The 21,774-nt window shown below is 42.8% G+C and overlaps 1 protein-coding gene across 1 annotated transcript in view; it reads right to left on the reverse strand.

Moving 5' to 3' along the window:
* Positions 1-21,774, reverse strand: part of LYPD1 (LY6/PLAUR domain containing 1) — a 313,810-nt gene that overhangs the window by 291,567 nt on the left and 469 nt on the right. The window contains exon 2 of the mRNA XM_086957061.1: positions 20,885-21,022. Coding sequence (XP_086813187.1) covers positions 20,885-21,022 — 138 coding nt within the window. The remainder of the gene's footprint in view (positions 1-20,884; positions 21,023-21,774) is intronic.

The following is a 21,774-nucleotide window of genomic DNA, read 5'->3' on the forward strand; positions in this document are numbered from 1 at the left end:
GCTACCAGCTTGTCTTCTATGTTTCTGAAATTGTTTATGGCTTACAATCAGGGCTGGTGCTAGGGTGGTATGACTGGTGAAGCAGCACCTGGCACTGATTTGTGGGCGCGCCGTATTTAGAAAGGCCTTATGGGTGTGAATGTCCCTGCTGTGTTGGACAGTTTCCAGGCACCAATAAAAATGTCAAGATAACTCGTGATTCATGTTCCTGCTGGAGAGAGATTGAGCTTTGTCAAGCAGCAGTTCTGACTCATCCTAATGTAGTTAAGGGGTCTAATGTTCCTGCTGCAAAGAACCTGCACTATGTGGATCACTTTATGTGGATAGCTCAGTGGGTTACTGCTTCAGTCACAGAGATCTTTTTGCTGCTTCTAGTTCACAAGACCCAATCCTACTATATCACCGTGTCCAATGAACGGTCAACCAAGAGCTACTTACAAACTGCATGATATAAGTTAGAAATGTGTGCTTTTCACCAATCTTACATTATTTTAAAGTTGCTAAAAAGAGTTTGTTTGGGTAGAAATACATTCTTATTAGTAATATGGAGAGATGTGGGCACTGTTCGAGGGTGGTTGTGAAGGGACCCATGGAGAAGGAGGTCACGGGGATGGGTGTCAAAAAAGATTGTTGCACCGGGCGCCACTAGCGCTGAAACCAAACCTGCTTACAATCTTCTGATGTAACGCTTTTTTCTCAATTTTAGAGGACAACAAGCCATATTTTGTAAACTTCCCAAGGCCCCAAAAAAACAAATCAAATATGGAACAAGGAAAAAATGTGTTGCCCCAATTCACATCATATAAAGATATCGGCAAAATGGCAAAAAAAAGTAGGAAATGGAATGTGAAACAAGTGTATAAATATAGGACAAATACATCAATGAGTATTAGAACATTGGAATGTTGGGAGCTCCATTGAAAACAATATAGTACTCTGGGCTTATAATGGCTGGTATACGCCTGTAGCTCCAACATTCCAATGCTTCTTTGTTCACAGCTCTGGCTGTGAACAAAGGCTTCAGGGAACCTGAGGGGATTCCAATCCCCTCACGCTCCCAAAAGGCTTTGTTTTTTTTGTTAGAACATTCCGTCCTCTAGTGACAGAATGTTCTAATAGCCTTATAGCCCTTCGTAGATGGGCTATACCGCTATTAAAGTCCCTCTCCCTTTTTAAAGGCCCTCGTCTTCGGCTCTGGGCCTTTAATAGCTGGTATAGCCCTCTACGGCGGGCTATAAGGCTATATTAGAGACTTTAAGTGGGAAATCCAACGTCTCTGACTTTTTATTTTTTATTTTCTAGGATTTCCCGAAGTCTCCATAAGGGATTTCAACGGTGAGCATTCTAATTCCCTTGTTTGTTTTTTCGTCAACAAAGCTCTTTTACACACTGTTTACCCTATGTATTTTCTGTTTCGGAGAAATAGCCAAACATTCTTTTCATGTAGAATCATTTTTTTCGCTAGCTGTTACCATTAAATGAATGTGAGGGTGCAGAAGATAGATTACTTTCTGATTGCATAAATGCTAAGATATTCGTTTCTAATCTCATTCACTGTTAGGTGAAATCTTGTAGATAACACGAAGGGTAATTTCTTGCCTTGCCGTTCTTGAGAAACTGAATTGGGTGATCTTCTTTATGTTGGAGGACATTTGCATCCTATTACGTTCATGAAGTCTCACTTGCAGAGACAGATCAATTTGTGTGTCCTCCCTGCACAATGTTGTCTTGTAGTTTTACTCATTCAAAACTGCTCTGGGTCAAAGGGGAGTTAGTTTGTGGTAAGAACTTTTTTATGAAGTGCCCAAGCTTCCTAAAGGTGAAGGGGAAGGGGTTTTTAAAGGGAAAAAAGCTTTCCTCATGCAGGAGGACAGTAGCGGCTTCTACCTGACCCGGGTGGTAGGACTGAAGGGGTAATTAATGGGGGCGGGGTGTGACATTAAAAAAAAAAAAGACTTACCTGAAAACGGCCCGCCACCGCCTCTCCTCCGTCCTCTTCTTCCTTTCTCCGGTCCGGCAGCAAGGAAGCACCCAGACACCCCTTAGCCAATCACAAAGCTGCATTTTCTGATTGGTCTGAGCTCCATTTTTACGGCACTGAGACGGGGAATGGGAGACTGGGCATGTTCCTAAGCAGGCTAAGCACTTGTGCGTACTTAGTGAGTGCAAACCACTCCTCCTCGTGTTCTGTCCAGCCACACCCGAAAGCTACTGATAGGGTAAACTGTTATAATTTAGTTTTTCCTTTTGAGCAGTGGGGCGACGCTTCTCTGCCTTAGTGGAGGAGCCGTCTCTAGAGGAGGAATACATTGTGCCACTCTTTCAAAGGTGCAGCCATTCAAGCGCACTCAACGATAGTCTGCCTATGATTGCACATTGTTTAAACAAGAGCTTACAAAAAGAGATAACCCACAAGACCTTCATAGAATTTCACCTGGGAATTGGTAGAAGCTTTCCAGACATGTTATGAAGTTTTTTGGAATCCTAAAAAGCGTAAAACAGTGACCATACAGAAGTGTTAGTTTCTTCAAGGTGTGTTGCCTCTTTTCTTCATTAATTGAGCCTGGAGGTAATTTTTTTAACCCTTAATAAGAAACGGACAGCCACACAGACGTGATTCTCACACATGCATCAGCTTGAGCCCCATTGCATACTAGTTGCACCGACAATATGCAAAAGCTCAAGGGTGTTTTTATAAATACATTTGTGAATTTGTTGCAATAGAACATTGTGGTATTACACGTAAGTTTCATTATAATGTGTGACCCTGAAAAATGAAGGGGCACCCTGAGAGGTCAAAATCAGGCCTCAAGAACCTGAGAGGTTAAATACAATCTCAGACACAGGGCTGCACAAGTCGCTACCAGAGCATCACTTTTTTTAAAATTCTGGTGGAGCACAACGCAGAGCCATATTTCAAGGCCACACAAAGCCACCCTGCGTGGCTTTTCATGGCCTTGTAAATATGGTGAAAGGCAATGCAGCGCATTGCGATGTGTTCCCTCACTTTGCCTCAAAGTGGTGTTCCATGGGTGTTGACGTGGGTGTTCCCACACAGCACCCATGCATTTTGACACACCGTATTTACAAAGATTTGCAATCCTGGGAATGCATCAAAACCATGAACTTCCCCAAGTGTCCCTTCCTGCAGGAAAACAATCATCGTCACAATGCAGACACCTTTGCACCATGGTGCAAGGGTGGCTGCATGAGAGCATGGCAGCAAATTGTATGCCAGCACTCTGGAGGAGGACAGGAATGTGCGCCATCTTCCAGATACACTGCATTCCTGCCCTATTCTTTTAAGGTAAGTAAGCGCAGCAGGAAGGCTTATGGATGCTGCCCTATGCCAAAACGTTATAAATATGCCCTAATGTTCATAAACAGCAAAGCCACACTGTCATGGCACTTCAATGGCTGGCTTTTGCCGCACCAGGGGCTGTTCTCACTCTCCAAAAAAGCAGGTAATAGGTGTAAGAGAGTGGCTCAGAAATACTGTTGCTACTTACACTCAAACATACTCAAACCCACATCACCAGCTACTGATTATCCACTAACACAGTGCTGTCTACCTAACCAGTTACTGCAATAATAAGAAACAACATGAGTAGACAACATGGAGTTTGCCCTCCCGACATCGTTCAAGGCGATGCTGCTTTAACTCATGGGGGCCAGATCCCTCCATCAGCTGCCAATAGTCAAAAGCTACATGGAGACTTCTGTCACAACCACCCAAGTCTCCTGCCACCTGTATATACATTCATGACGAGGACGAGAGTAGGGATGACGTAGGAGCAGTAGCAGCTCCTCGAGGGAGTGCTGCGGGCGGTGGGGAGGGGGAGGGGCAGGGTGAGGGGTAGTAAACTCTGGCATAAGGCCATCAGAGTTAATTAAAGAAATAAATAAATAAAAACGAATTACATTGCACACGCTGCATCGCCATTTGGCGTTGTAGTGTGGACAATGTAATTCATTGTATTTATTTATTTACTTACCTCTGTTCAGCCGTATGCCAGAGTTTACTACCCCTCTCCAGCCCCTCCCCTCGTAGCACTCCCTCAAGGAGCCGCTACTGTGTAGGAGTCAGAAGCAAGGTACAGTATCTTACAGAATGAGACAATGTTCCTGCTCCGCCAGATAAATGTCCTCCACTCAACCCTGCTCTTGTTCCACTTGATCTTTCATGTGGTTCTAACCTTTACTTAAGCATTGTACCCACATATGTAATTGCCGCTCGAGCCCCTCAAAATCTCCCTACAATTTTTCTGTGTGTGAAACCTAGCTTTTGAAGATCTATAAACTGTACATTGTTTGTCACACATTTTCCTTTAGAAAGTGCAATAACCTGTTCCGATCCTCTAAAATGGTAATTTTGTAAAATGCATAATTCAAGAGAATATTTAGTGACGACTGACCTATTTATTTGTAAGAGCCATCATCATCGGTTTAAGAATTAAAACAAAACACTACACACTTGAATCTCTAACATGCCTATTTCTGGATATAAGATAACATGCATCGCTTACCACGTAGGCATTACACCACGAAGACCTTTACAACATGTAGAAGCACTAGGTAAATATATGCATGTGTGTGTGTAAATATATATATATATTCATTGGGGAACCCCCGATCTTTTTTTTAAAGATATATGTACATATTTTCTCTCTCACACACGTTTACATTACCCCTTACCACCTCTTATAATTACCCATCCCTAAACCTTAACGCAACATTAAAATCCTTACTACTTCATACCTTAACCATCCCTGAACTCTAAAATCCACTAACTATAACGTACCCATCGCTAATCCTGAAAAAACCTTACAATCCTTACAACCTTGTACTACCCCGGAGCCTCGCCCATCACTGAACCCTGTAAAACTGTAACTACCCCATAGCCTTATCTTTCCCTGACCCCTAAAAAAACCTGTTATGCCCTTACTTTCCAGTACCCTTACCCATCCCTGATACCCCCAAAAAAACTTACTCTTACCTATCCCTCACATTTAAAAAGCCCTGTAAAACCCTTACAACCCATACCCTTACTCTCCTCTGAATTAAAAAAAAAACCCTTACTACCCCATACCCTTACCCTTACCCATACCATACCATCTTAAAAAGAAACTTCCGATCTATACCTCTTCATAAGCTTACCGATCCCTGAAACCTATAAACCCTTTACTACCCTGTACCTCTGTCTGTCACTTGACCCTTATAACCCTTACCACCCTGAACCCTTACTCATCCTATAACCCTTAAATCCTCTTCTTTTAATGACGTACTGATTATGCCATGCAAACAAATACCTGAGCAGCAAAGTACAGCATGGTAAGGTACTAGAAAAAGGCATGTATGTTAACGCCATGCCTGGTAACATCCTAAGAGTAAGGACTGTGGGGTAAATATTGCATACCCTTTGTCTTAACCACCAAAACCCAGCTAAGCTCTCCTTTCATGCAGTGGATTGAAAAAAAAACAGACAATAAAAGGCCATCAACTAGCATGAAATGTTGCAAAATAGCAAAACGTTAACAGAGCAAGTTGAGAACAATGCAGTTACAACAACCTAGAGAGAATTATTTATGGATTTCCTTTAAACATAAACCACATTATAGCCATTTAATTAGCATATTAAACAATTTTATGCCAGCTGTAAATTGCAAACAAATGGAACAAGCGGCCTATATGTCAAATTCCGAACGTTAGTCTGCAAAAATATTAGTATACTCATATTTAGAACAAAATCTGTAACATAAGCTGAAGAAGTAGTCCTGTATTACTCCGAGTTAAGACTGGGTATTTAAAGACAAATTGAAACTTTTTTAAACTTCCATTTAAAAAGGGTAATTATACGATTAAAGCCCTGTGATAAGAAAGGCTGTATTCAGGATGCATGCTTTAAACTTGCACAGTTGCTGAAAACATATTACCCTCCAAGTTCACTTAGGAGATAAGTAGGAAACGAATTCATCTAGCACATTGCTATTTAAGGAGAACAAAATATTGGTAATCAATATGAATGTTTATGACATATGTTGCAAAGGCAGCTCTTATAAGTTGTCGCAATTTTTGCCTTCAAATACATCATTTTGTGCTGACTTTTCCTTCATTAGAGACAACCGATGCATACAAGTGATTATTTTCTTCCACATCTCATTTCCTCTCCACAGATGTCCCACTTACCACTGATCAAAATTCTCCCTCAACAAAAGTCTCTCTGTCTATCACTGCCCTTCCGTTGTAAAATATGTTTGTCGGAGGAAGCTCATAAAACTTAAACTGTTTTGAAGAACATGGATTTTGCATACTTGAAAGAGTCTATCTCCCCAAATGGGAGATAGCAGATGAGTCTACTAGAGGTGGGATTGTCCTGTTACTGACCGGTAATCTTCTTTACTCCTGGTCCTGTTGTCCTCGTCCCATTTATTACTAATGGAGATTTACACTATCTCCTTGATAGAAAAAAGAATAAAAGGTATGCTACTCCACGCCCTCCCACTGGAGTATTTAACACATACTTAACAAGCATTCGCTCTAAACTACCAAGCCCCCCGTATGAAGGGCAGCCATTGGGAGAGAGGGGAGTAATGAATGGGACGAGCACAACAGGATAAGGACTAATGAAGATTACTGGTCAGTGATAGCACATTATCCCTAGTGCAAGGTCCTCATCCCATTTTTTACTAATGGAGAATACCCAAGCCAAGAACCCAGCATTCATATATAAAATATCACCAAATGACACAACACTATACAGCAGCACTTAAAAAGTGGATTTATTAACACAGAAAAGAAGAAAAATTTTCAGGAGCAAATCATCCGCAACACTCCTCTAACACATTCTGGAGACAATAATTGCGGGCAAGGGTATTGGAGGATGCCCAAGTTGCAGATCGCAGAAATGGAAACTCCCCTCAATTCAACCCAGGAAGTCGCCGTCCCCCTAGTAGAGTGCCCTTGCACCCCCACACAAGAAGGAGACCCAACCAGAGAGTAAGTCAACTCAATCAACTGCTTGAGCCACCTACTAATGGACAACAAGGAAGCCTTATTACCCCTTGAGGAAGCCCCAAAAGAAACACCTAGTCTGAAAAGACCTAGTCTGCTCCACATAGACCTGCAAAACACTATTCACGTCCAACAAAGGCCATATCCTCCACCGACCCAGATTCAACCACCAAGGCAGGCAAAACTATTTCCTGAGACTTATGAAACTGAGAAGTCAATTTGGGCACGTATGAGGAGGAATCCATCCTCAGCACCACCCCATTGTCAGGAAAAGTCAAAAAGGATTCCATAGCCATCAGAGTTTCCCAACTCGCAAATCCGCCTAGTGGAAGGGATTACCACCAAAAAAATACTTTGAAGCTGACAAATTTAATGTCCACCACTTCAAAGGCTTGAAGGGAGCCGATACCAGAGTTTTAAACACCAAGGGCAAATCCCACAACAGAAACAGAGGTTTCACCAAAGGGTGGGAAAGAGAGAAGCCACTCAACCACCATGCCACCAGATCATCCACATCATCCAGGTTAAACCAAGGGGAAAGGAACGTCTTGATGGCCACCCATTGGGACCTCAAAGTAGACACCGCTAAGTGATTCTCAAAACCGTTCCATAAAAACTGCAGTACTTCCATTAAGGAGACCATCCATCCAGGGGAGACAGCTGAAGAGGCCCACGTCAATGCTGGAAATTGCCCCCAATGCCTCTCATAGGACCTCAAAGTAGAAGACTGACAAGACTACTGAATAGCCACAGCTAAATGCGTAGGAATCCTTATGCACTACAACACCCTCCTTTCAACTTCCAGACCGACAGGTGAAGCCTCTGTAAAGCCAGAGATGGAACAGACCACAGAGGAGAGGGGGAGTAAGGACTCATCCAGGGACCCTTAACGTCCGTAAGCTTGAAGCTAGAAAACTAAGACAATTGGGCCAATTCGGCACCACCATCACCACTACTCTATATTCCCACCTCAGATGAGGCAGAAACCTGGGAATGAGAGCAATAGGCGGGAAGGCGTTACAACAGGCGATCTGGCCAATGAAATGTCAGAGCATCCAACTCCCAGTTCCCAGGTCCGTTGGGAGCGAGAACAAAATCTGTGAACCTGTACATTGTACTGGGAAGCAAATAGGTCCAGGAAATGCACACCAAACCTCCTCCACACCTGAAGAAAGGCCTCCTGGGTGAGAGACAGTTCGTGAGAGAGAGGCAAAAACTGAATGAGGGCATCTGCCACCCATTGTCTATCCCTCTGATGTAAACCGCAACAAGAGACTGAAGAATCTACTTACCCCATTGGAACACGGGCAGAACCACCAAATTGTGTGACCTGGAATGGGAGGACGGATGCTTTTTTCCTTGAACAATCTGTGAAGCTCATCCTACAGCTCTGTTCAAACATAACAGACCCTTGAAAAGCCAACGAAGGGCAGATGTTTTCTGGGCAGAATCACTAGTCCTTCAGAACTAAATCCAGCTAGCAGTCACACTTATTTCTCCTGACAGCTGAAGCCAGAGAAAGGACACTTCGGAAAGATATTCCACCTGTCACTCTGTATGTTCCAGCAATCCAGAGCAATTGAATAATCATCCAAGGACCTAAACAGGGCCTTAATATCCATCACCAGAGACTGGGCCACGTAAGTACAATAGATCCCTGCTCAAAGGGCCAGATGTGAGCCAGAATACACCTTCCAGAGGGAGGCATCGACTTTCTTATCCACAGAATCCTTAATCACAGCTTCCTCTGCCATGGACGTCCTCCCCACTAAGCTGGCCCCAAAAGAATCAATGGCAATAGAATCTGGTAAATCCTTTTCATATCCTGCAAGTGGTACAACTTGGCCATAAAGTGCAGCAACATGATTTTGTCAGGATCTTGCCATTCATGCTAGAGAACTTCTTGAATGTAGGGGTGCACCGGAACATCAATAGGTGCCAAACTTCGAAACCGGTGCAGGAGGTAACCAGAGGATGTCTCATGTACCTCATCATCTGGAAACCCCACGTATACCATCACATGTCTAATCAATTCAGGCAACATATCCTTGGTAATATACTTGCCCTTCTGCTCGCAAGGACCCTCTTCCTCCGACACTGCGGTCAATGAAGACTGCACAGGAACAGGCACCATTAGAATCAACCAGGGTCCCCCATTTCCAGCAAAGTCTCTCTAATCAACCCCTTCAATCTAGAGTCCTCACTCTCCATGCAGAGTTTAGATTGAGGACGATAATGGAAAGAGGATGAAGAATATGAAGAGAAAGCGGAAGACTCAGCAACATGCTTCCTCTTTTGTGAGTGCTTCCTTATGACCTCAACAGAAGCACACAGCACCAGGAATTTTCAGCCAGCAAGAAAACCACACAGTATAACCACAAGCTGAGTGCTGCCGAAAAAAACATGTGGTAACTCTATCTTTATGCTCCTGAGAAGTGTGAGAAGTGTGGAATGCATTTTTTTACCTGGGCCTTTCCTGGACATATGAAACCCTTTGGAATATGAGAGGAGAGGTTGAAGAGCATTTTCATCTTTTTTGAATGATCTGAACATGGTACCAAGTCTAACCCATGAAGATGCCACCTCATTGGTTAGGCCCACTCTTGGCTTTTTGCTTCTAGATTTGAGGCTACGGCAAGCTTGTAAAAACAAAAAATCAGACCTCATGCAGCCCTGTCAGTCTGAAGCTTCCGATCTTGACCACAGATAGAATTTCACCTCCACAATAATGTCAAACCTCCAACATAAAGTGCAAGAATGGAAAAGAGTACCAAAGTTTGCATTTTTAATCAATTTCCACTAGCTTAAGTAAATTGTTTTTATAATTTGAAATTATTTATTCAGTAAATGTAATGTTGTTTTGGCATTGCTGTTCAAGAACCAGATGCATTTTTCTCTCTGGGGAAGGCCAGCTACCAAGTGTAGACAGAAACCTGTGAACTTCTAGCTGCTAGATTTTTTTTTGCCTAACGACAGTAAGAGGCCAATTACAATGAGGCCTGTAAAGGCTCTGACTTCCGGGCTGCATCGTAATGAGCCGATTGGTTTCCGGCACTTGCTCCCTGTGCCACTGGATTCAAGCTAGACTGACTGATGAAGGATGACATACCCTGAAACCGGTCCCAGGATGCTTGTTTCCAGTCCAGGGAGGACCTGGATTGGCAGTTCGGTCTGGACTGTTGCCATGAGGCACAGGGTCAAGACTGATTTGCAAATGGCTGGGTCCAAACTGGGGTGGCACAGTGGGCAAAAGAACAATGGATTTAACCCAGATATCTTGACTGGGGTGAATGTTTGAATCATTTAGCATCCTGTCCATCATTTGTTGCAGTTACACTTTTCGCCCTAAGTGGGACGAGTATGCCCAGACGTGGGTCCCTTGCTCACTGTGCCACTGGATTCATGCTAGCCTGGCTGATGAAGGGTGACATACCCCGAAACCGGTCCCAGGATGCTTGTTTGCGGCCCATGGAGGACCTGGCTTGGCAGTTCGGCCTGGACTGTTTCCATGAGGCACAGGGTCAAGACTGATTTGCATATGGCTGGGTCCAAACTGGGATGGCGCAGTGGGCAAAAGAACAATGCATTTAACCCAGTTCTCTTGACTGGGGGTGAATGTTTGACTCATTCAGCATTCCGTCCATCATTTGTTGCAGTTAAGCATTACCATGCTGGCGGTCAGAAACTAATCTGGCTGGTCATTCCAGCTGGCTTCCAACGGCCGCAGGGAGCCCATCGGCCAATTGGAACCGGCTCATAATCCCATAGGACAGGCCTTTCTGCCCTTGGGATTATGATGCACGATTTTAGACATGGTTTCCATGGCAGCCTGTCCAACATCAAAACCATGTTGGGAAGTGTGTTTGGGGGCCCCCCCAGCAGGGCCCACTGCGATGCGCAGTCTCCGGTTGGTGGCTGAGGGGGCACCTATGGTGCCTGCATGTTAATCCTTGCACCTTGTGGCAGGCACCTTGAGGTTCCTACCAGACGGTGCAGGGATGAACAACAACTCCCATTTCCCTATGGAAGCATGTATTACGGACGGTTTACGTCCAGAATACATGCTCCGATTTGGCAATGTAGGAATGCGACCGAACAGTGTTTGGTCACATCCTAATGAGGAGGTCGAGAACTCTGACTAGAGGTCGTTCGGCCCCAGGAACGAGATGTGTTGAGTGGACTTATGTCCACCCGACATCGTCATTAGCCCCCTAACGTAAGAGTGAGGCCCTTCTCTTCCATACTGTAACTCTTTCGTTCCTACACCACCAAACTCTAATTTAAGCCTTTTATCTTCCTCCTCTTCTCACAAGTCAAAAGACGAAACATGCATTGTCCAGAAATATACTGGAAGCTGTAAATACGTTAAATGGGTATCACAATAGGAACAATTATTATATTCTATAACATTCAGATTTAAATCCTTAAAATGATCCAAATTATATATTTGACTCAATTATATGCTTGATTTGATCATGAGATTTGTTTTATGACTGAGAGAAAGTGCCAATGACTGTTACATTCCTCATGTGTAGACACTTCACAGCTAAGCATTACCTGCAAAAAAGTACTAGACATGTTGGTAGATTTCTTATGAATTGGTCAGTATAGTAACATATACACAGCGATCACATGCTCACTGAAAAGCTCCTTTAACTAACTTTTTTTTCAAAAACTAAAAGTTTCACTGGTTTTCATTAAAAATAAGTCGGACAAATACACAATTCATTACAATGCAAATAATTTAAAATTAGTTAAGAACATATTTCAACTGTTTACGATAGAACACATTAGAGCACCTCCCTGCTCAAACATATTCCAGTGGCAAAAACCTCAGAAAGAACCTAAAAATGAGCTCTGAAAGTGCTAACCGTGATGTCTAACAGTGTGCGGAGGTATTCTTAGTGCTTTATTGTACAAAGATGCAATATGACCCTAATTTTTTTTAATCTACTGGTATTGTAATGAACGGTGTACTTTTATGTATTATATTCACTACTGAGATGCATTGCAATTAACTTTTTATCTTTTAGCTCTTATGTATTTTTTTTTTTTTAGATGTTTGCTAAGGAGTACTTTTTTGGTTCTCCGAGCCGAAGTCAAGTTGTTTGCCGATGAAAAAAAAAGTCACATCCACATAGTATGTTTAGGCTTCTTTTTAAAGTCATATAAAATGGTTTGTAATGTATTTTTGTAACATGTTAATCAAACGCTCATAAAAGAGTTGACGCTGATAACATGGAAATAATTCTGGAAGCTATAGCAAATCTCCATTAAACAATATGCCTATAAAGGATGTCTGCCCAGCTGTATTCACAAAAAACACCTGGACGTTGTGGTAGAGCTACGCAGCACAGTCCTGTGTGCATCTGATGTATTAAAAATGAAACAGCACACAGATGCATGGGCATTGTTGTGAGGGGCTGCCAAACAGCTGGCAGTAATGTGGAGTGACCCGTCTGCTTTGTGTCTAGTTAGTTGTGTCGCATAGAGCAGGGCACGGCATGTAATGGGGTGCAGACGAGGAAGTGAATCTCTTTTTTCTTTACATTTTGTACACCTTTTTCAAAGTGCATGCACAACTTTTAAATGATTTCTTGTGAACTGTACAATATATTTTCAGCTGGCTTTATCTCTATTGGGTTCTGTTGTTGCACCTTGATCAAACACTGTCATTTGAACAGCACGTTTTGACCGTACATGCAAGTTTGTTCTGTCCGAGTAAGGGAAGCCTGACAAGTGAGGTTTCCTGTTAGCATCGTTTAACCCCTTATGCCCTATAAGGGGTTAAATGGACAGGTGTGCACAAGTCCAGAAGCCACAGCGGTAATGTGATTTGTGTGTGTAAATCTAGAAAAGGGTATTTCTATAGATCACAAATCTCGTCATTCCAGATCGAGTTTGGTGCAAATTGTAGTGCAGTGTGAGGGTATTAGTAATTCTATTGCCCCTGGTATGACAATCCTGTAGGTAAACGGAAGCTTTCAGCGCTCAGAGGTTTCATCTTTACACCAACCATTACCCTATTTGCCCAGGGCCACTGAAATTAGACGATTGTGCGGCGATTTTCTCATAATTATAGATTTGCTGCATCTCTCACATAATCCATCATCTCCTGGATATTCTGAAGCTTTTAACAAAAAAAATGTTCTTTGCTCAAACGGTTCAAAACCTAATATAAATACAGCGCCATGTGTTTCGGAGCAGTAGAAGGCCTTTTGCTTAGTCACCTTTCTGTTGCTTATTGCTATATTTGGGTGTTAAATTGGTACTAATGAGGTTCACCCAGTGCTACCAAGAGTAAAAAGAACAAAGTAACAAGAAAAACTACAAAAAAACATTGTGCCGTATTACGCAGTATACTAATGTCTTTTATAGCATAATAATGTATTTTCTTGCTGCATTATTTACTGAACCATGCCACATAATTTGGCCCTCTCCTGCCGCAGAATCCCAGTGGACCTGCCTGTACCAGTGTGTGCTCGGCAGCCATTGAGCAAGATCGCTTTACCTTAGCAAGAGTGTCATGACGGGACTGTGGGGGGGGGGTCCCTCTCATGATGTGACGAGAGGCCCCCCGAGTTTCTCTTATCCAACACATATTCTTTCGTGGGGGCTGAGAAGGGATCTCTTGAAGGGTCGAAGGCCCCCTCTAGATTTGGGGACTCCGTGCACCTCAGGGGCCTGTGATACCCCACTGCTTAGCAACAGTGTGGGAGCAGCTCTCAAAGTTCAATTAAAGAGGGGTCACACACTTGCAGTAAGTACATCCACCATGGAAAGCCCTCGACTGAAATTAAATTTAAATTGTACACAATATGCAGTAGCCATCCCTCAACTTAACGAGCACCAACAAAATATGTAGGAAAGCAAACAGCCTTTGCCTACATACTGATGACTGTAGTGTACACATAGCATGGAGCGTAAATCAGCAGACCCCTTTATTGCAAAACAGACAAACAGATTAATGCACATTGCAAGGGATGGCTGCATAGATCGATTATGTTACCCATTTCGACCATGAACTTTATATCAGCGTAAACCACTTAACTTGTAAATAAGCTTCAGGGGAAATCTGTCACATTGTGCTCCCCGACAGCACAATATTTCTCCAGTGCCAAAATTGGCTAGTCTATAAAAATTAAATTATAACCCTCTTTTACTGTATTTAGTCAAGAGGAAAAAAACTCTAATTACAAGATTGCTGTGTCAAGCAAATGCAAAAAAATGCTTACAGACTCGGCTCGACTTTTGAAACTCCAGAGCCTTTTATAAACCGGAAATCAATGCCTAAAAGACTTTTCAGCTCTCAGGCACAGATAAGAAACTGCCGGTGGCAAGCGACTGGGACGCCCATCTTCAGTAATTTCACACAGGTGAACCACACATCAAAAATCAGAGAGGGACATGCCAGGCCCGGACTGGCCATAGCAGGCACTGGGCAATCCCCCGGTGCGCCGCCAGGGTGAGGGCCGGTTTTGAGTCCCTGAGGGCCGATTTTGTTACAGGGCCGGTTTTGCAGCAAAGCGCTCAGCGGCACCTCCACCCCCCCCCCCCCCCGAGTGGGGAGGGAGGGCCGGCAGAGCACTTTGCCAGGGCCGGTTTTGGTTCCCAGCCCGGCCCTGGGACAGACCCTGGCAAAGATACCCCAAAACACACAATTTCGAGAGACTAGAAAATGTGCAATAGAGGATCTAAATGTAGAAGGGCATTTTAACAGTCGTTGTTGTGCAGACACCTGAATGCCTTACGAACAGGGCTTTAAGTGGGATGAAAAAACTGGGGAGGGGGTCTTAAAGGGGCGTGGCCGACGTAATTATTGGCGTCACTTAAAAACAGGTAAGCTAAAAATCTGTGTTTAGCATAGTGCGCCGCCCGACTGGTATTTTGCCGTTTCTGTCATTGTATCCAGATATATGATACAACCAGTAACATTATACATAGAACAAGCCAGGACTATTGGCTTTGTCAATAGTTGTTAGTTGCATATGATAAATAAGCAGCAACTATGGCTTTGTTGTATATAATATTGAAAATGCTTCAGTTCTGAAATGATGAGCGTAAAAGAACTAAGACAAGTCTCCTTGAAGTTACATTAGAGGCAGTGAAGGGTGGCTCTGCTGCAGAGTTAAGGGTTTTTTTTCACCGTGAGGGCAAAAATTGAGAACCCGATAGGGACCCGTCTCAGCATCTGCTTATAAGAACTGCAGGTGCTGGGAACCGGCAGGACCCTGCCCACTTAGAGCCCTGCTTACAACATATTTCTTAATGTAATAACAGGGAAGTCCAAGGGTTGGCCGGGAAAGAAAAGCTACCCTCACACATTTTCAGGATGACTATGACTTTATTTAGATTCATTGAGTGCACATTTACCTTACATAATATGTCGCCACACCTCATGAAAAGTGAGAGCTTGAACGAAAAGTCTAATGTCATCGAACATATAACCTGATGACATTTGCAGTAATTTACATGGTCATCATGAACAGGGTAGCAAACGTGTTGCTCTTGGACATTCTGCGAGGCACTTCATTTGTTGTCTTTTTTTTTTACTCCCCAAATTAAGTTTAAAAATATTTTATTGTTCAAATGGCAGTGGTGTCAACCATGTATCTGGGTGATGGGGAAGACAACTATTGAAATTTATGTGTAAAAGCCTGATGGCAATAACATTGTGGCTCAAGGATTTCAAGACGTTAAATGAAGATCACCTTCACATACCTTGTCTTAATTTGAGTTGCACTGTTCGCTACTCAACATGTGATTTAATTGGGCACAGTAAGCACGTCTTTAGGTTTAAATACGGAAATCCTCAAAGGCTGGCACTGTCCTGGTGCTAAGATATCTTTATATTTGGTTGTGATGGTACAAATGATCCGGTCTAGTCAAACGGGTTTACCCGCTTTTGAGAGCAAAACAATAACTACATTGATGTGGCGTAAACACATACTCAATTGTCTCGACATACAGATAATTTTGTTATCATTATTCAGTTCAGTAATGTGATGTCCGTGTGAGTGACCACAGAAGGATGAAAACTGAGTCCGCCCCACACAGATTTGAACCAGTGATAATATTATTACACATAGATTTCTGGAGTGGTAGTACTAAGATGTTGTGGAACCTTGCAGGATGTAGCAGGTTTGTTACCCTGGTAGAATGTTGCGGTCAGATAAAAATCACATGTATTCAAGCTCAAGGCCTTATAGCAGAGGTTTGTACCTGTAATGAGTGGAGACAAGTGCTATGGAGAGCAAAATGTACAATATGTGCAGCACATGACTCTAACATAAGCCCAGGAGGACAAAACATAAATGCACTATTAATTCTGTGCTCCAGGAGATGATTTTGTGTTGTGGAACCTACAGGTCACAGCAAAGGTACAAAATGTAGTTATCTTAAAAAAAGAGGACAACAGCAATCAATTTTCTGAAATCTAAGAAGAGTACAACATGCAAGAGTAAATGGCCTCTAAAAGAGTGCTGAAAATGGTGGCCGCAGTGAATTTTTAATTTTAAAGGCTAAAGAACTTTCCAATTTTTATGATAAACCATAAAAATGTGCGAATTAGATCAGAATGCCGAATGAAATCTCTTTTAAACGGCCTACGGAAAGGAGTTTACAGCATTGGACCGGATCCATGCCAGTTGCACATGATAACCACATGAGATAACTATAAAGGATTGGAATAGAACTCCATGACATGTACTGTAGTATCCTGCCAATCTGCCATGAAATCGGGACTTCAAGCCGTATTGGGCACCGATGGTTCCAATAGTGTGGAGTCGAATAACCTCAAAATACGAACTTTAAATTCTGGTGGTTCTTAAACCTCTATAACACCCACCCAATGCACTCTTCTGTGTATAATTAACATAGTGATGGAAATCAAATTTCCTCCAAAAAGCTCAACTATCACAAAAATAACAATTATTAATTTGTTGTTAATGGAGTAGTTCACACACAAATATTTACTTGCATAAGTATGTCTGCTCAATCTAAGTGTGCCTTCACAAAATCTTAATCAATTTACTGCAAAATCTTGATGAGCGCCAAAAGGGCCAAATGCCAGCAGTCAGATATGCAATCAGGGTATGTCACGAGAATGCAGTTTCTGAGGATTGATAGTCAATTGTTTAAGGTCTTGGATTATGGAAAAGGAGTTTCAAATTCACTATTGTATGCCCCAAAAAATGAATTGTCTAATGATAATTGAACCCAAAGCAAGAGGTCTGATTTTACAAACAACTAATGGGTAATAATCTGAGAAGACCCAAAAAAGTAAACATGTAACTTTTGCGTGTGACTTTCGGGCCGCAACTAAATCTTAGATAATAGCAGATTACACCGCTGATTTACTTTAACAGCACATACAAATTGTGAGTGTGATCCACTTCCAAGTAGCCATGCCTCAACTTTAAATTAGCAGTTTATAAGTGAGATGGGAGAAAGACGAGGTAACCAGAGCATCTGAATTTGATATTGTTAACAGAAAATGTAGTTTGCGTAAGTCACCTAATGGCCAGGAGTGTGGGTTTCATTCAAATAAATTGTATAGTTTGTTTCCATAAGTGGAGTCCAAGATATCCCACAATTTGTCCACAGTGATAGAAAATTAGAGGACGGGCAGGCAGACTATCATCCATAAGGGCTTGCCTTGGAAAAGTTGTCTGTCTGCCAAAATGAAGAAAACGGCTTCCGGATAAATTTGTTCTGCAAGTGGATCTTAGTATTTGAAGCCATTTTCCTCAATAAATTTCCCTGCTCTGGGTGGAATGGCAGCATTAAACAAATCAAATTAAGAGCTAACCTTCAGTACTCCTGTCTGTCCCTGGCAGCGTTTCAGAGAGACATTAACAACACCTAGAAAGATTTGATATTTCGTTCTTTGTCTCTCAGATGTGTATATTAGCTGGACCCTTGGGTGTATACGGGAAACAAGGTTCATTTGCATGTTTATTATTAGAAGGACATCCTCTCGAGGGCTTAAACAGGTTAATATTATTGAGGCAAATGCCTTGAGAATTGAGCTGGTAAGACACAACAGTCAGTAGTGTCTCCTGCAAAAATTGTATGTGGCATGCGGGTTACAAGTTCCAATCACAGAATATTGACACAATCATTCATATTTCTAAGGTAATAAAGCGAGTAATATTTTGTTTAGTAAAGTTGGCAAGGGGGTTCAAGGACGATAGTCCAATACAAAGATAGGAGTCTATCTTGAAAATCATGGGTGTTAATCTAATAGGAGCCACTCAATCTTGTAACATACCTTTGTGAGGGGTCAGAATAACAACTTTTATTTTGAGTACTGCTAGTTCAGAGAGATATATGACATCTATTATAATTAAGAGGCGTTCAGTAAAACTATGCCACTGAGCTGTACACTAAACGTATTTTTCTATCTTTATTTCTGACATTATGTGGCAGTTTTTTGGTTTTTGGATGAAGAAAAACCAATGTTTGTGCCATCAAGATGTATCTTGAACCTATTCTTTTGCTACAAAATTACTTGGGAGATATATATATATATATATATATAACTACACAACTCCTGGTACCATGCGGTTTTCAGAAGGAAGAAGGGGCCAGCACACTGGTATCCGTTTGCAAAATTTTTAATCACCAGAACCCCCCTCACCCCTCGCAGACGCGTTTCGCCTTTGCAGGCTTCGTCAGTGCAAAAAAAAAAAAAAAAATATATATATATATATATATATATATATATATATATTTATTTTGCACATTCGGTTTGCAGATGTCTTCTTTCGTTCCTAATTATCAAAAAATGGATTGTATAACTAGACAACTGTATTTATCAGACACGGTCACCACAGTTGTTCCAGAACTTGTATAGACCAATATCGCTCAAAAACAGCACTCATCCTTTAGTGGCGCTCCAATACTGAAGGCAGTTTGTAGTATTTAATTTTTCATTTATTGTGTTATTTTTAGCTCTATTCTATGCCCTAGAGCCACACCATTTGGCTTGAAAAGCATTGAAGGTTAAAGAACAAAAGAATGTAGGTAGTAATAGAGAATGAAAGGGGGGGGGGGCTAAAAGGTGAACATTTAATATCCTTCAGTTGGTTCTAATTGCATATTATTGTGAGGGCGCAGTGCCCATTGGTGCAGCAGGTGCAGTGGCACCAGGGACCCGATACATGAAAAACCTACTGAGCCCTCATTATTGCTGTGTTTTAAAATTCAAGCAGCATGCCGTGTGTCCATTTCTGTGTTTTGCACTAAGGGTCTTGAAATGTTGGCTACAGTACAGCATTCTTGCTCTTTTCAGAGCGCTCCAGCTGGAGCTTGCATTTATCACCAATCTCAGACATTAGGGGATGAAATCACCATTGTATAGAAGGCAGCAGATCGAGGCTTCCAATGCTTGCTTTAAGCACCCTTGGTCGCCTTGCTCGACACTATACCAAGGAAAGGACAGACACTCTCAGCAGACACTCCATGTTTCTTCTATATAAGACATGACTTTGCTAATGGGTGGGAGTCCTCAACCATATCCCAAAAATAGGGCTCTCCTTACTAGAAGCATCTGCTGGGACTCATCTCTTGAAGTGACTTCCAGAGCAGAGTTGGTATTTCAAATAGCACCTGCATGCACAAGGAGTTTGAATAACTCTGCATTTCGTAATAATTTAGAGAAAAGCTGTCCTTATGTAACAGATCGACACCGTGACATGCCTCTAAATTGTACTGCATGCTAACATTTCTAACAGCTAGAGCGTGAAAAGCTGAGACACAGGTAAGAACTAGTGCTCTGCTGACCCAATAACAAAACGAAATACAGAGGTCCCTCTCTGTATTTTTCTATCTCTCTTTCATACACACCCAGACATGTGTGCTGCAATCACAGTCAAGCAGATATTCAGAGGCATGCACACACTCAACAACTACACATGCAGAAACAAACGCACTGAGCCAGGCGCACCCAATCGGACATAAACTTAATAAGACATGCCAAACAAGAAAGAAACCAGCACACACATGCAGAGCTTGATACAAACTGGGGCAAACACGAGCACAGAATAAGCCTTGCCCACAGAGAAAATAGCACGCAGACACAGTGTTCCGCAAATACACCACAGGCACCAACTTACAGAGACAGATAAAAAACACACAAGGAGGACAATGCCCAAAGGTCGGAACAAACCCCCAAACACCCAGCACTATATTCGTATAAGTGCAACGAGGCTTAAATAATTTCTATTTGTACCAAAAGTGTATAAATAGTCCCTGAATTTTCCCATTTTCTGTGTTTTGGGGCCAAATCACAGACTCATGTCAGAGTATGTAAAAGATCACTACATAAGTATTACTTAACAACATACTCATAAATACCTTCGTGACTGCTCCACAGCGTCATCACACACAGCATCAAATACATGCACAGACGTACACACATACACACACACAAGAAGACACACACAGGAATTAAGAAAAAAACAGCAGTTAGATATCCCTGAGGGCATTAGAGAACTTTGCATGTTTCATGCACTGCGCTGGCCAGCTCCCAAACACAAAAGAGATGTTATTATCAACGCATTTTTTTAAATTAATATTGGCATATATGTCGCTATCCATCGATCTATATAAGAGTGAAAGGGCATAAAACGACAGAAAAGATGAGATAAAAACATTGCATATACAAGCTCGCACCTATATACCATGGCAAAGACAGACAAGACCTCTGCGCGCAGAAATGCCTGAAAGACTACACACGCCGCGCTTTAGCTTAACGCCAGGCAGAGGAAAGCTACCGCACGCAGCAGGTGCAGAGCAGGTACAGCGCGCCAGTTCAACGCGTCATCTGTGCAGGGGGAGACGAGGAGCGGCGGGGCCAGCCGGCACTCACCCTGGCTGTTCTCGATGACTTCCTTCTGGCACATGTCCTGCACGTTCACCGTGCAGTTCACGATGAACTCGGGGGACGAGCAGTCGTTGTTCAGCTGGAACTCCTCGCACTGGTAGCACTGGATCTGCAGAGCGCAGCCTGCAAGGAAACACAAAGCCCGGCTCAGGTCCTCGCGCCTCAGCAGACCCCTAGGCATCCTCTGACACGGGCAGACCACACTGTCCTCTTTCGGACAGTCCCATTCCATCTAGGCAAACGCCTGGACTCCTCTTAGATTCTATTTTATATATAGGGGTTTTTAAGACGTATTGTTTTTTCTTCGCGTTTCTTCAACGCCAGAAGCAATGCGGGGCGATGCACGTTCCCCCATGGAGTAACTTATCTAATTTGCCCGCGAGGCTGCAGGTGCGGGCAGGTGATAGAAGCGCGCGGATATCAGAACCATGCTTACGACCAGGGCACGAGGCGGCGTTCTAGACCCGACAGTTTGAGGCAGCGGGTCACAGGTTAAACACGCGCGCACATACAGCTGACAGCCAATAATAAAACAAGGAACTGCCGCACGCGCGCGTCGTTCAAGAAGCCATTAGCGTAATGGGTTAACCGTCCTGCTTAAGCGTCTCAGAGCCTCGGTGCTTTCCAGCGCTGCCTTATCCCAGCCAGCAGGGTTTACTTAACTACTAATTACAGATGATTTAATTACTATTTTGGCATGCACAATTACATCTGTAAGGCATACTCCAGCCTTCCCTCTGTCTTGGAAAGCAGGCGCGTGCCTCTTAGCAGACGCACGTTAAACTGAAACACTTCAGGCTGCTAAGAAACCGTGAAGAGCCGGCGGGGACTTCTCAGCGAGCTGTTTCTGCTCCGCCGGGGCTGGGGAATTCTAA

Source organism: Lissotriton vulgaris, chromosome 2_1 (genome assembly GCF_964263255.1).
Source record: "Lissotriton vulgaris chromosome 2_1, aLisVul1.2, whole genome shotgun sequence".
Taxonomy (NCBI): Eukaryota; Metazoa; Chordata; class Amphibia; order Caudata; family Salamandridae; genus Lissotriton; species Lissotriton vulgaris.